The 16144-nt window shown below is 39.8% G+C and overlaps 1 protein-coding gene across 1 annotated transcript in view; it reads right to left on the bottom strand.

The window, feature by feature from the left end:
* Window positions 1–10828: 10828 nt before the first annotated feature.
* The window catches only part of EYA1 (EYA transcriptional coactivator and phosphatase 1), a 156524-nt gene continuing 151208 nt past the window's right edge, over window positions 10829–16144 (bottom strand). Inside the window, 1 exon segment of the mRNA XM_032705833.1 lies at window positions 10829–13051. Within this exon segment, the coding sequence (XP_032561724.1) occupies window positions 12971–13051 (81 nt within the window). The 3' untranslated portion in view covers window positions 10829–12970.

Below are 16144 nucleotides of genomic sequence, written 5' to 3'. Positions count from 1 at the left end.
TTTATTACTAAGAGGTAAGAGAGGTCAGATACAGTCACCAAGTCACTTAGCATGACATGGGGAAATCAGAGGATACAACCTAGCTGCTCTGGATACTGAGCTGTACCAGTCCTTGCACTCCTTTCAATACAGTGCTGTTGACTCGCAAAAGAGACCAGCTCGAACTGGAAAATGTATTTCTATGATGTATATTGGTTGGAGGATGACAGTTGATAAGGATAAGGGCTTATTCCTGCTGCCCATATTCATGCTTTGCTTTCCTATAGGACCTAGAGCAGTGTCTGGGGAATACACATGCTGTACAACTCTGCACAGGGTTCAGTATTTTAGGTCTAGTGCTGAATGCGCTCAGCTGTCACTGCAAGTGCAGTAGAGGTACGAGTGAAGATCCCTGATTCAGAGGAGGGTCATGGATGGCTGTGCTGCAATTGGATGAGCTTGGCTGCTCCTGCCAAGGAGCACTGCCTGCTCTCCCTTCTACTCTGGAGAGAGGTGGGTTAAGCCCCAGGCAAACTGTGGCAAGATATTTCATCTAACCTGGACTCTAAAATGAACTACAGGTGCTGGTATAGCACGCAGCATGCTCTATAAGCCAAATAATATCTCATGGGCTGGCTGATCCTTTCTCCCAGGCTGCTGCCTGTCTTTTAGTTTCCGAGAGATAAGTACTTTTTCCATCAGTTATGTTATTCAACCTGCTTTTTAACCTAGCCTGGCCTAGTCTAGCCTTTTATTTTTAAAGATCCAGAATGGTTGTCATCTACCACACACCCTCAACTACTCTTAAACAAAGGAATATTAGAATGTTTGCAGACTGACGCAGTCAGCATCTGGCAAGCTGAAATGCTGTGGCAAAGTTGCAGAGGCCACAAGCTAGGTTTGTGGGCAGAGGTTTTTGCCATTATCCTATTTGGTCTTTTTCAATAGCTATGCTGATTAGTGTTACTAAAATGTGGCTCTTTGAATTTACTGTCTATGCTACAGACCTGACGATTTGAGGAGTCCTGGCAGAACAGAACACCAGTGCTGGTGGATAAATAAAATTACACCATTGCATGGGTTCAACTTTTGGCTAAGTAATTTCATATCATAGCTGCGCCTTTCACTTTATTTTTGTTCGCCCTCCTCTTCGAAGCAAAGAAAACTACAAACCACTGTAGGTTTATAAGAGTATATAAGGATGTCAGAGTTTGTTACAGTTGGACTGCTAGGGCTCCATAGTTTATTATTTAATAGGCCATATCACTACCAGCATGCTTAGTCTATGTTTTGGAGAATCACTGTTTAATTTTATTTATAAATTTAATGCAAGTGTTTCTTCCTGGCATTGAATAGACAGGCTTGAATTTTGCATCCTGTTGTTAAGGAGTATTTCAATGAGTTTGAAACAAAACCTTTCTTCTAGCCACAGACATAAATATATGTTATTTTGTTTATTTTACTCAGGTCACCTTTGGGAAACACTGAACACAAAGTTGAAACAGAAAATTCTCTTTAAAGGGAAGATATTAAATAAATGAAACATGAGGACCTGACATGAGATTTTGTGACTTGATTCAAAGTTAATAAACAGGAATCCAATCTGCGCAAAAGGGCCAATATGCCATGATAAGCCATAGCTCTGCCATTTCACATTCTTGCAGCATTATTTCAACAACTATGAATGTAGGGAGTTACTATTACGCAATACCAAAAAACCAAGATCAATGCACCTGAGGAGTGTACTCTGTAGATATATGAAATAAGGCTGTATAGAGAATAGCTTAAACACAGCCATGGCAGAGCACTCCCTGCATACACGATGCTGAGGCTGTTAATGGCTGAGATGGGCCCAAAGACTGCTGCCTCTGCTTCTCCATTCTTTGTGTCACACGACTGATATAACAGAAAAACAGATAATAGGTGGCTAAAATACTGATTTCTGCATAAACACAGATTCAAGCAGAGTATCTAAAGATAGGTGGGAAGGACATAAGGTGGCCCTGGGTCCATTTGAGAATTCTTCATATCCACACTGATACTGACTGCAGCGGATGCTGAAAGTGAAATCCAAATGACAGGGAATGAAACACACCGGTTAGAGATCTGTGGAATGCTTGTTGCATGTGTTTAAGTGTGCTCATGTGCCAGTTCAGCCACAAACATACTGCATCTTAGCTTTTCGCACTTAGTTACCCCCTTTCAGATTAAAAGTGATGTCATTTGGGTGTTTAGGTGGATTAGTAAACCAAAAGGCCAAAATCAAAATCTCAAGCTCTCTATTAAACTGTGGAAATAATTGGATTTAACCTCAGACTCCAACTATCCCTCATTTTTTATTCCAAGTTTGTTTGAAGGGGGTCTACTTTTCATTTCCAGTTAGAAAGGAGTGGTTTAAATGATTTTTTTCCATGGATGAGAGCCAAAATCTCCCTATGATTTATGTCTCTGAATGAACAGAAACGCTTGAACATCAACCTACAAGTCTAAGGATGTGTAATTTAACAGACTGCTTTAAAGGTAGCATTCATAGCTCATCTTCAGATTCATGTTATACAAAGAAACATTTACAATAATCTGTTCTTCTTTTACATAACAATTAGGTCATCATTTCAAATAAGACTTTTATTTCTGCAGAATTATTGGCAATTAGTTTGTCATCTGGATAGTAAAACCAGCTGTCCAGAATTATTCCCACCAGGAAATTGAGGGTTTAGAAATCCCATGTATTTCCACACTTTAGAACGATACCACAAATATTCACCAGAAAGCCACTGTCTAAGAATTAAACCAAGTGTCTTGTGGAACAGACTCCTTTTGCCAGCATGTTTTCAAAATTACTAGAATGATTTTAGAAAACTGACCAGAGACAACATAACCATTCAAAGTCCTGCCAGAGACCTACAAAAGGTTTGAACATCAGTCTATATTTGGTACAGATGAAAGAGTAATTAGAAGCCTGTGGAAAATATTAATATTTGAACTGTAACTTTTTCTGCACATTTCAGGTGCAGTATTATCCATCTCAGAACATTATATACTATTATGGAAGTATTAAATAGCTTCTGTCTCAGATGTTGATGTTTAAAACATTGGGGTATCACAGAATATGGAGGAGGACATTGCACAGATTAGGAAGAAATTAAAATGGCAAGAACAGGATCATAGAAGATCGGTTCTTCACAGACAAATGTGGGAGAAAATATGTTAAAGAAAAAAAAAAAGAAAAAAAGGAGTATGAGATCAGTATCTTCTCTCATCACCCAGTGTTCAAGCTCAGGACTTGGACTGCTCAGCAGGAAGGAGGATAAACACCAAACCACATTCCCAAGCAAAACATGATTCAAGAACCAAATAAAAGTCTTCAGTCAAAGCTCTATCTTGGAGATGCCATAGCAATCATGAGGTTTGTCTTGTTTTTATTCCTAGTGGAAAAAAGGGGCAAATATTAAGCAAAAAGGACAATAAGCTTTCAGGGTCTGCTACAGTAACAGGTCTGCGCAGATGCCACCCAAACTAATGGGTGACCCAACATATTGAATTTTTAATAACTTGTTTATGTTTAGGTTTTGATGGAAATTTAGTGTTTGACTTCAAAGAATTCCAATTTTGCTTATGTGTAAGAAAGAAAATCACAAAACATTCAGAAACTGAACTTCTCAAGTGTCATTTAACAAGCCTGTTGCCTGCGTTAAGCAAGAACAGCCAATAGCAGCAAAGGTATCTTCACTAACAAGACGATACTGACATTGGCTCTGTTACCTTCTTGGCACACCCATGTCCTGGTTTGGTTCTTCTGCAGGGAAATGCCCGAAGACCCTCAGCAGGACCCTCAGACCTCCTGATTCACACAGCAGCTGGAGCAATGGTGAGAGGTTGAGGTGGTTTGAAGTTGACTCCCTGCCAAATCTCCAAACCTCATCACAAGAGCTCCCCCACCAAACCAAGGGAAAAGAAAAAAAAAGAAAAAGAGAACTGAAATGAGAGAGAGGCAGCTGAAACAATATATATAAATATATTTACACTTATATTACATTTATATACAATTGAAATATACGTACAATTTCAAAAGGAAAAGGGAAAGGGAAGAGGGAAGGAGAAAAAGGAACAAAACCAAAATAAAATATACGCGATCAATAGCCCAAGATCTAGCAACTAAAAGAATTAGCAAAAGAATATCCTACTACTCTCCTTGGGACAGCAGAAAGTCACGCTAGAATGACGGCCAGCAACCTCTGTCTCCCAAGGTTGGCAAGACCTTACCAGGCCTCACTCCCCAACACGGCAGACTCAACAGCAGGGAACCTGCACCTCCAAAGCCGTCGGAAGGAAAGAGGAACAAAGGCCTCTCCTCCTTTGTTCTTATAGCCTGGCTTACGTAAAAATCGTAGGGAATACCGGGTAATCTGGGCACTTCCTTGGTCACCAAGGAAGGTCCAGACTAAACTACCACAGAGGTTCTGGACAAAAAGGTTACAGATGGATGGATTTCAGCTGGACTATAGGAATACAAAAAAAGAATGATAATATTAACAAAAACTTACTTTTTTCCCCCCACATGCATTTTCCATTTAAACCTTGTTTACTGCTGATTTAATTTTGTTTTGCTGAGCCTTCCTTGTTCTTTAGAGAACTAAGTATATAGCTTAGGGTGGTTTTTATTTTTTTTTAAATCCTCTTCAAAAACTTTGTCTTAAAAACAAAGAGCTCCAGGAAGGCTCTTACTGTGTATAAATCTGAGCAGTTTAAAATTAATTTCAAACTCTCATTTTATAAGAAGGTATCAGGAGCTGTCCTAGGGGAATTACCTGCTGTGTAGTGGAGATACTACTGGACTGACCTCCTGTGATCCCAAATTAATGACAAGTACCAAATGGCATGTAAGTAGACCTCTATGACACAGATGCTCTAGCGACTTTTAAGTGAGTCACATATAAATAATGACTGCATAGATAGATTTAGGAGCTGAACCATGATTTTAATGCAAAGTTAATAATCCCTTCTGGAATTGTAGCATTTCTTGAGGTAAAAGGGAATGTCATGATTTTGTTCCTATTCGGTTGCTTGTCTTGGTACCGAGAACTGCATTTGTTTAATTTGGAGAGGTATTTTGCTGGTTTTGGCTGGGATAGAGTTAATTTTCTTCACAGTACCTTGTATGGGACCAAGTTTTGGACTTGTGCTGAAAACAATGTTGATAACTCAGGGATGTTTTAGCTATTGCTAACCAGTGTTTGCACAGAGCCTTTTCTGCTCCTCACCCCACCCCAACAGTGAGCAGGCTGGGGGTGCACAAGGAGTTGGGAGAGGACATATCTGGGACAGCTGATCCCAACTGACCAAAGGGATATTCCACACCATATGGCGTTATGTTCAGCATATAAAGCTTGGGAAAAAAAAAAAGGAAGAGGGGGACATTTGGAGTGATGGTGTTTGTCTTCCCAAGCTACCATGACATGTGATGGAACCCTACCTTCTTGGGGATGGCTGCCCATGGGAAGCGGTGAATTCCTGGTTCTGCTTTGCTAGCATGCACAGTTTTGTCTTTACCATTAAACTGTTTTTGTCTCAACCCATGTGACAAAAAGTTGTCTCAACCCAACTTTTACTCTTCTAATTCTCTCCCCCACCCCAATGCAGAGGGAGTGAGTGGCTATGTGGGGCTTAGTGACCAGCTGGGCTTAAACTACAAGAGGAAGGAACACAGGTATTGTTGCACCCTCTTGCTGAGTCTGTTTCAGTCCACCCAATGGATTTAGCTGAGGAGAACAAGGGGCATCACTGCAATTCGATGGTGTGAGCACATGCCTCACAGGCAGGAGCCTGATTTAAGTGCCAGCTTCCAGGACTTTCTGTATTTTGCATTAAGCAGCTATACAGAGGCAAAGTGGTTTTGCTCTGTGAAAACATCATCCTTGTATGCTTGACTGAGAGCCTGCACACTCGCGCTCCTGTTTTCTTCCACTCCCACAGAACTGCTCTGGCTCTCCAAGGGCAATAACAGCAGGCAGCCTCCCACATAGATCTGGATAGAGTTGAAAGCAGACTTGGCTTAAAGTCACCTGTATCCAGTGTGAGTGGTGACTAATCACTAAGCCTCAGCAGAGAAGGTGAGCAGCAGGTGCTGCGCAGGACATGGGCACTACCTGCCATGTACCCCAGCACAGGCAGCCTCCGGTCCTGCATGGGAAAAGGATTCCAACCATCAGTCAAGGGGCCAGGCCCAAGCTCCCAGTAGGGACAGGATTTCATACTCAGTTCTAGTGCCAGTAGCTGGCTTCAGCAGCTCTTCACTGAGGCTCTTAGCTGTCTCCATGGAGAGCATACGTCCAGCTGAAGCCCTGGATGTCCTGCTCAGCCATCGTGACACTTAGCTTTGCTGAGCCCAAGCCCTGACAACATACCTGGGTCATTCTGTGATAGAGGAAAGAAATTAAATTTGCCTTTCTAAACATATTTTTCTCAATTTTGGACAACTCATCTTTCCTCCTCCTTGCTTTGCCTTGTTTTCTCCCAGATTTATGATCCTACATTTCTCAAATCAATTTATGTTTTGTCTTTCCCTAACTACTTTTCACTTTCTCTGCATTATATTGCCCCTTACTGCACTCCCAGCTACTCAGCTTAATGCAATTTCTAGACCTCACCTAAAATTCCATGTCAGATTTGACATGACTTGGCAATGAAGAAAATGAAGCTGACTGGGGCTTCTTTTGCAAATGATTCAACTCCGACTTCGGAAAACATTACACCTCTAACATGAGTCTGGAAATAGCACAGTGTCAAAGGCCAGTCCTCCAGGAAGCAGTAGACAATAGACCCTGCAAAACATTTCAAAGTGAGGGTGAGAAACAAAACCAAGCCCCAAATACCTCTTCCCAGCAAAATCACTGCCAGTGGTGGTGAAGTAATGGAAAGGGTAGATCACTAACATACTTACTTGTGTCTTTGTCTGACTTCCACAAGGTGTTAGTTGGTAACATCATGTGGCTTCCATGAGAGCTGACAGATCTGTATTTTCCAAATTTTTCCAAATATTTTGTTTTTCTTCCTCTGTTATTCTAATGCCATTGGCAGGAACCAATAGCTACTTAAAAACCAGAAATAGCAGTGTAGAATATTAACACAAAACAAAAAATGGATTTTTCCCTGGTGTATCAGAATAGGAAAGTTTATTTGCAGTCATATAAAATTAAATGCTGACAGTTACAAAGATGTATGGTTTGAGTAGTCAAATGTAAGAGTTTTATTTATCATTCATAGTTGTACTGAAGAATGAGAGTAGGGAGCATTTTCTGTTGCAAACCATTTGCTTTAAAGTCAGTTAGACAACAGGTTCAGTGACACACCATTTTAATTCTGCTATCCTAAAAAATCTTGGCAACATCTATCTATCTATCTATCTATCTATCTATCTATCTATCTATCTATCTATCTATCTATCTATCTATCTATCTATCTCTATCTATCTATCTATCTATCTATCTATCTATCTATCTATCTATCTATCTATCTAAAGTTCACACAGTTTATAGGCTGTGGAGGGACTTCAGGACATGTACCCCAGAGATTTCTGTCTTTTTCTGTGACCTTCCTGGCATGTGAAGGTGCACCCCAACTGTGCAGAGGTAATGGGGACAGGGAAAGAGTTTCAGGAGGGGCCAGAAGAGGGACTTCAACCAGCCTACCCTTGATTTACAGCATCCTCACCTGAGGCCCACATTGTTACAGCATGCTGCTGTCCACCATGCTGTGGCCAAGCTGCCATCCACACCATGAAGCTGGTGGGATAGGGTAGCCAAGAGACTGTAGGACTTCTCACTAGACTCTTGTCCCGTCACATTCCCGGGCACAATGCTGGGCAGCCGCTGGGAGGCCATTTGGGAGTACTGGGCGCTCCATACAGCGACCCTCCCTGGTTACCTACAGACACTTTTTGCAGCCTTGCAACCCTCACACCTCTTCTCTTATTTTTTTTTTTTTAAACCTGGGAGCTGACTGTTTTCCCCTCCATTTTCCCTTTTTCTTCTAGCTCTTTGTCTGCACGAGAGAGCTGGATGGTTCTGTTAGAGCCAGTCCCTGGCTAAATGGAGAATGGTAAAAGTGACAGCTGTGCAGCCTTGCCACTGACTAAGAACAGAGGAAGATTGGGGCAGACTGTGCCTCTCTCTTGGCATATGACAAGTGTCTCTTGACATCTATCCTCTATTCACGTTGCAGTGCAAAAATCAAGTCACAACACTGAGAGAAACAGAAAATTGAAGGAAAAGGCAAAGGAGAATTTCTTGCAATATTTTATTGCCTTGCATTGCAAGCATTTTTGAGTACTACTCACTGAGCATGCATTCCAGCCATTAGCAGCATAAATAACAATAATTACTATTTTTAATTTCACTTTCTTGGCCTTACCTCAAAGTTACATGTGTTATTCTTAGAATGAAAACTGTTATGGCTGAACTTTGTTATCAGTGAGCATCTAAGAAATGGAAACTTCAAGCAGTATTGACATGTTCCAAAAAGCAGGCCCCAAGTTTATGAGCTACCTACATCCCAACATAATCTTCTTCACTCTGGAGGAATCCTTGCTTTCTTACAAGATGTTGATTTATGAAGGGTGTTCATATGACGTTCCTTAAAAAAGAATTATTTTTCTGAGTATTGAACATAGAAGCAGGTCCTTGATGAGTCTTAGTTTTGCTTCCATTTTTTAGGTTGTCTGTTTTAAGGGATGGAAAGCTCAATTTCATTCTTCACATTACATGCAAAAGTTTTTAAATCTGTAATTGTGATTTGCCACTGTAAATTCAATGTTCTAGTGGATTACAGCAGAATGATATATTTCATCTGATTTCTTTTGCCTCAAAAAAATCAGCAGTACTGTACATATAATCATTTTAAGATGCAAAAGATCAAAATAAATGAGGGACCTGAGGCAACATTTTTTCATATGAGAATGTGTTTTCATGTCTCAAATGAGCTGATTCACAGCATAGCATATTTAGGCTACATGGCTGCTATCAGCGATGTCATATAATGTTTAGCCACAGGCCTGTCAGGGTTCTGGAAACAAATGCTGGGAGCTAAGCAACACTTACAATTTCATGTTCTTGGTTTAAGACTCATCTGAGATCAGAAGCAATTATGGAAGAGCATGTCTTTATAATATTGTGATCACCCACCAGCCTAAACACCAAAACCTACAAAATGAGCTCCATATAACAGTCAGTGCATTTTCATGGTCAGTGCAGGAGCACACCTGAGCACTGCATTCAGTGCATCAATGGGAGGAGACAGACTTAGAGAGGGGTTTTTAAAGCCTGGTCAGCTGGCAAGGCGATTTCAGTCTCCATAAGACCACTACTCTAGTAATTACAAGAAACAGCAAACCTCAGAGGCTTTGTTTATTATTTGCAGAAGCAAAGTGCAAAACCTCATGGAATTACAGCCACTATGCTTGTTCCAGAGTTCAGAAGAATCTGTTCAATGCTTTTGTAACTGAGAAAATTCCACTTTGAGCTTTCTGAAGGTAAGTCATTTCTCGGAAGACGATTTCTGGCACCTGACAGCATAGTGGTAATGAGTGGGGCTGGAGATCTTGCAAAAAGGACTGCCAAGGAACAAGCTACACTGCAGCAAAACCCAAGAAAAGATTTCCTGTAGGAAAGGCCAAAGTGTGGAAGATACAAACAAGGAAAGGTGTTCAGCATGCGGAAATTGATACTATTACAGATTAGTTTCTTGCCCATAATCTTTTATTCAGGTTATTTTACTCTTCCACAGGACTGAGGGAGATGCTAAAGGCTAGACACATACAGAATTCAAGCTACCTGAACTGAGACTTAGGCACACTTAATGCAATTTCATCCTGTTCCTTACGTAAAGCTATAAGATACCATGGTTTGTAAAGTTAAGAGTTATTTACATTTTATTCTTTTACCTCTTTACATGCATCCAGTCTTGCCAGGCACTTCCAGCACCTCAGATATAATTAGGATCAATTTTCTCAGAAAACATGGCAGACACCAGTTGATTCTACACATGCAGGGAATGGGAGCAATGCCATCCTTTTGGTCACTCTTGCTGCGATGGGACAATTAGTTAAAAATGTCCTACGCTGACCTATTTCCTTTTCTCAGTCAGAAGACACAAACCCATACTTGTTTAAGCCAGCCTTCTTTTGGCTTGAGATATGGTTCATCTCTCTTTTGAAGCCATACTGAAACATACCAACAAAACACAGGTCTCACTAGACCAGAAAGTAAGCACAGGTGTTAACCAGCTTGTCAAGGCTCTCACTGACAGGCAGAGGAGCAAAGAGGGATCTTCACCAGACCATGTGTCTACAATAAAGCATCTGCTGTAAAATGGTCGTCACTGCCTCTCTTCCCCTAATTTAAAGGGCAGCCTTGCTCTGTGCTTGTAAAAGATAAATGCTAGTCCTGAATTTCCAGAGATGTTCAGGCTTGTAGAACCTCAGAGGATGTGAGACTTGTTACAGCCCTGAGTGAGATGTCTAAATGGTGGACTCATCCATTAAGCACATGGATTGCTTTGGATGACAGAGGCACTGTGGCACCTAAAAGTTCAGGCATTTGCTTCTGTGAGTCACTTAGACATACATTTCCAGGACACTAAGGCCTTTTTCTCATGCTGATAAGCAAAACAACTGCTGCTCATCTAATTGAGCCTTCTGTAAACTAGATGCAAGTATTTTTTAACCTATTTAACATCTCAGCTGGGCACAAGAAGGTGCAACTTCTCTGCCTTGGGACAGCAAAGATATGAGGGATGTCTCCTCATTCCTGACACAGAGGACAGAAATATCACAGACTTGCATACAAGACAATTGTTTAATATGTTCACAAATCAATTTTATTAATTTAAAACAAAATTAAGGAAGAAAAATTCTGTACACGATTGTGGACACAACACACTTTTTGTACAATAAGGCCCAGATAAACTTTGTCTTTTTTTCAGTCCACTAGTGACTAAAAATTGAAAAGAGCCAAAATAAAAAAAAAAAAAAAAGACAACCAACCCCCCCATCACTGTCTACTTTGCTTGAGGAAAAAAAAGGCTAATTAAAGTCTCAATTCTAAAAACTACCCACAATGTGCTTTATGTACATATGTGAGTACTGCATGAGTTGCAACACTCATGCTGGGCAAAGTAAAGCACATGTGCAAGTCTTGGTAGAATAAAAACCTGTCTGTTGGTAATAAAGCAATCCACAGACTTCGAATATTAGCAGCAATATGATTCCTCCAACAGAGAAGGGTGTTGATTTGTAGCTACATTGGTGCTTTGTAGCTTTGCAGGTAGCTGTTTTGAGGCTGGTGTTTTTTTGCAATACAAAACAAAAAGAAAACCTGGAAAATGAACCAACAAAGCTGAGGCTTCTTTTTAATACGATATTTAAACAGGGCAAAGGGATTTAGCACAATTCAAGCCAAAAAGTCAGACTAACGGTTTATCTAACCAAGTAGCTCATAGCCTTCAAGATTAGAAAAGTCACAAGTCACAGACAGACACAGTCTAGGTTTGTCCTGTAAGTGAGTACAGACAAAAGCAAATTTTAACTCCTTGGGGATAACTATTTCAGCATTTCCATTGCCAGCAATGGATGTTATATCTTAGGAAAATCTGACTCCTGGTGGAAGAGGATTAAAAATCTTAAATGTATATGAGCATTCTTGTTCAATTTCTCCAAAATATTCTCATTTCTAATTTCTAAAAATATTGACGATGATATTTTCCTTCGTTTTTGGATGAGACAAAAACTATTTGATACCAAGATTCCAGTTTAAGTTACATCTCAAAATATATTTGTGTTCTTTCTCTATTTCTTTATGGAATGACTCTCCTAATTAATTTTTCAATACTCTAAAAAAAGGTTAATATGTTAACTTTAAAAGAGGAAACAAAAAGACAGCAAAGGACTCCTCTTCAGTTGTGTTTTATCTGTATTTCCTTTGACAGGGGGGGACACACAAAATCAGTCTTCTCATAATCAGAGTGAGTGAGAGAAGAAAATGGTAGAGAAACAGTTGAGAACAAAACCCAATTCCTATTGACACTTGACATCCATGCTTTTGGTCTTGACAAATTTATCTAAAAAAAAAAAATCCATTATCTACATATTTATATCCAACACATTGATAAGGCACTGCACAAGTTTGTGCACAAGTGGCCTCATTCTTCACCAACAAGGCATTACTATCTTTCAATAGCATTTACCTTAACAATATGTAAAAGAATCATTCATTATTACAAATTTACACAAAAATTCTTCCTGTACATGATTGTCTCAGTGATGTACCTATTAGTTTAAATTAGACATATTTTAAACTACTCTGTAATGTGCTAAATCAAAAGTAGTTGCTGTACCATAAGGCAAAGGCTTATAATAGCCTTAATCCTATTATACATATCCTCAGTTATATGATGTCAAAATATAGTCTGTTCATAAATAAGTAAAGATGTACAGAGTACCCTGGGTATGAGAAACCAAAAAGTAAACCTTCTTTACAAGAAAATTACTCCACCGGTATTTTGCAAAATCTCAGTCTTCATTGTGCAATCAAGTTTGATGTGGTGAAGAAATGGTGTGTGTCACATTGAAGAGGCTACAAACTACAAAGCATTTGCAGGTCCTTTTTTTTTCTTCACAGGTATGAACCTTTCCTTTCCTTTCCTTTTTTTTTTTTCTTTTTTCTTCTCTATTTCTTTTTGGTAGCAATATGGTAAAGGTGAGTTGTTCAAACACTCGCATGGCTTATTTTCGTTGGACTCACAGTACCAGAGCCAACAGCTGTTCTGAAGAAAAAGACATGCTCCTCCGTTTACTGAAAGGGCAAGGGTTAAGACCAATTGCAGCTGTATGTCAACATGTTGAAATCACAAGGTTCTGTAGTCCAATGCTGACACAAGACACAGGCATCCCATCCATGGGCAGAAGGAGGCTCTGAGGTTTGAAAGTGCTGCTGAGCTGCTACAAGTACTCCAGTTCCAAGGCATGGTGAAGGGCCATAAGGTCAGAGTGGCTCGAAATCCTCCAAAATGGCATAGCATGCTGTGAACAGCACAGACAACATGTAAAAATAACTCCAAGCATTTTGGTATTTAGACCCACCCATTGTCTTTCACAAGGATAAGGGAACAGTTCAGGGAGAGGAAAAGAGCTCCTAAAACCTTGAGTCCTTCATGTTTATCTCCGGTTTCTTAGACCCACCCCCTAAGCATAAATTCTTAATAATAACAAATCTATTTCCAATAGGAATTACAGCAAACATGTCAGAAAACCATAAGGAAGGGAGGGGCCTCCAATCTCTTTATACGAAAAACAAATTTCAGCACGTTGCAGAAGAAAATATTACTTCTGGAAAAAAAAATAAGAAAAATAACATACATGATGTATGTGAGTAGTTTTGAAGAAGGGGACAGAACTGATTTAAAAAAAAAAGGAAGTGAAAGTATTATTTACTATCAAAATGTGTTTGCTCCTTGTGGAACTACCACTGGCAGGTGAGTTAAAAACAGAGAAATGGTGATTCAAAATAACTCATGTTGCTCACATAATTTTGAAAAGAATTTTATCCCAGAGGTTTGTGCAACATTGTTCATTGTTCGCACTGATCTTAAACACCTTTTCCATATGGGACATTAAAATAAATACATATTTTTTTCCTATTAGTTGTAATAAAATCTGTCTGGAGCACAAATACTCTTGCAAAGAACCTGAATAACCAAAAGCACAAACACCAGGAAGAAGCACAGATTGCCTCATCCATGAAAGGTAAAAAATCTGATTAAGAACTATCTTATACTCTAAACCAGGGATTATAGCATCAACAAGAACTTTTGCATAAATTAAAAAAAAAAAAGATAACCATCAGTTTTTGTCAGGAAATATCCTATAAATCCCATGGGAAAATAGTTTCAATTCGACAATATTCTGAAAGCTAACATGATCTTGTTCACCTTTTCACAAGGTCAGCTTGTGTCCTGGCATCTTAAGGAGGTAAACCACAATCCATTTATTATCACAATAGCTTCTAAGTTTCCCAGGCATTTTATCTACAACTTCTCAAAGAGGCTTTCTTCAATCTACTTCAGCACCTTCAGAGTAAATTCCTAATTCCAGTGAAATCAGTGGCAAAACTCCATCTCCTCTGTTTATCACTTCTACTCTTCCCAGATTTTAAGTTAGAGAATAATTTTGAAAACAGTGTTAAACTCTCTGTTTCCAGCTGCATGTTTACTGCAAGCCCTGTAATTTTTACACCTATCTCAGAAGGCAAACACCTTAACAAAGGGCCTATCACAAATTTGTCTTAAGAAGCTCAGCTGAACTTCTGTCTATCAGTGTATAAATAATTATTTTTAGAAGAATGCTGCTTCAATCCAGATAATGATGTCATAATTAATTGGGTTGAATTTATAAAATAGAGATTTTTAAAAGGAACATAATTGCCTCAGTACTGGCAAGTCTCTTTGATATTAAATGGCAACTGTTAAAAGAACAATCAACTGTTGCTCTTGTAAGAGCCAGAGAAAATAATACTGAAGTAATTAATATTAACAAGCAAGACTAAAGAGCAGTACATGATCAGCAAGAGAGCACTCTAAGGAACCTGGAAAATGTGCACCCGGTGCAGAACAAGCATTAGCTTGTACAGTTGGACAATTAGAGGGACTGAAGAGTGAAGGAGGTGGCGTTGAGAACCCAGTGCCCATGTTTTAGGGTTTTCACTTCAGGTTAGTTCCAGTCTGCCATCATAGAAAAAGTGCCCATTAGTTGTTGGAGAGCATTTGCTGAGCACCTGGACAATACAATGTTCTTTAGTTCCATACAAAAAAACTGGTTTTTGGTGTTTTTTTTCCCCTAAACCCAGTCTGTGATGTTAACCAAAGCACAGTGAGGGGGAATGACTGAAAGGTCTGCTTCGATATGGAATGAAGACGTAACATGGATGCATCAACCCGTGCCTATATTCAGAGTAGGCCTAGCTTCTAGAGCAAAGAAGTATCTTAAGGAACAAAACCAAATGACACCAAAACACTTTTACAGATAAATCCTTTCTTTAAGCAGGAAGTGTTAAACACTATGACACCTGCTTTTTCTACATCTTCAATCTAGACTTCCATTGTATGTCTCTATGCTCCACCAGCGACAGAAACTAGATGCAATTAGCTCACTCAGTTACAACTCCACATCCCAATGTCTTCCCTGTTACATCACACTGACAGCCCATCCTCTGCATTCTGTCAGGCCAGACACCACTTCTTTCCAAGTCAAATCTTTCCTAAAGATTAATTTCTTACACCATGTTCAGAAAATGAACCAGCAAGAGCAAAACAAAATAAAGATTACTAATCATGCCATTCTCTGGAGTTTGCAAAAGCTTCTGTCCACTTATCTCTTACTTAGGCTGCAAGACCTTCTTGGCAAAATTTTTAATCTCTCATGGGGATACTACATCAAGGACAAAGGATCACAGGTTTGTGCTTGCAGCAGGTCCGTGCCGTATTTGCCAGTTGACTGCATGGGTTGGCAATGCTCAGCAGCGCTGCCTCCTTTTCTTGTGAGGTTGCAGCTTCCCTCTTGTCTCACAAACCTTGTGCAGGTAAGACCCATCTGCTCTCCCTGACAGTCAGCCATAGTTCCCTGCTCCTCTCAGTCAGCTCAGCACCAGCTCTGCCTCAACCAGTGGGTCAGGGAGGTGTAAATAGCATACCTATGATGTGGTGTGGCAGAGTTCAGTGTGACACTGCCTTTGCCTAGTGTCTCTGCAGAAGCCAAGAGTCAATGACATGAACGCCCTCCAAGGTCATACAGCAAACCAATGAAGAGGGAGAACTGTAGTAATAAATTCTTGGCTTCCGGCTCCCACTTCATGCAGCTCCAGAATTATACTGCTTCCCTAGTAACAGTCTCAGCATCACAGAGTGTACACACACCAGGCAGCTAGAGCAGTTAAAGGCTCTGATTGATTTAACAGAAGGTTTAGCTTCTGCTAAATCAAATTACAGCAACTCTTGCTAGATGCCCTTGTGCAATATCGAGTTTTGGATTACCCTGTTTATGGGTCAGCTGTTGATGGTCAGATTTTAGACCAATAGTGCTAGCAGTCATTACTTTGACTATATCTCTGTATTTCAAATT

This window comes from Chiroxiphia lanceolata, chromosome 1 (assembly GCF_009829145.1).
Source record: "Chiroxiphia lanceolata isolate bChiLan1 chromosome 1, bChiLan1.pri, whole genome shotgun sequence".
NCBI classification, from domain to species: domain Eukaryota; kingdom Metazoa; phylum Chordata; class Aves; order Passeriformes; family Pipridae; genus Chiroxiphia; species Chiroxiphia lanceolata.
Note: the sequence above shows the minus strand (reverse complement) of the source record. Positions and strands in the feature narration are given on the sequence as shown.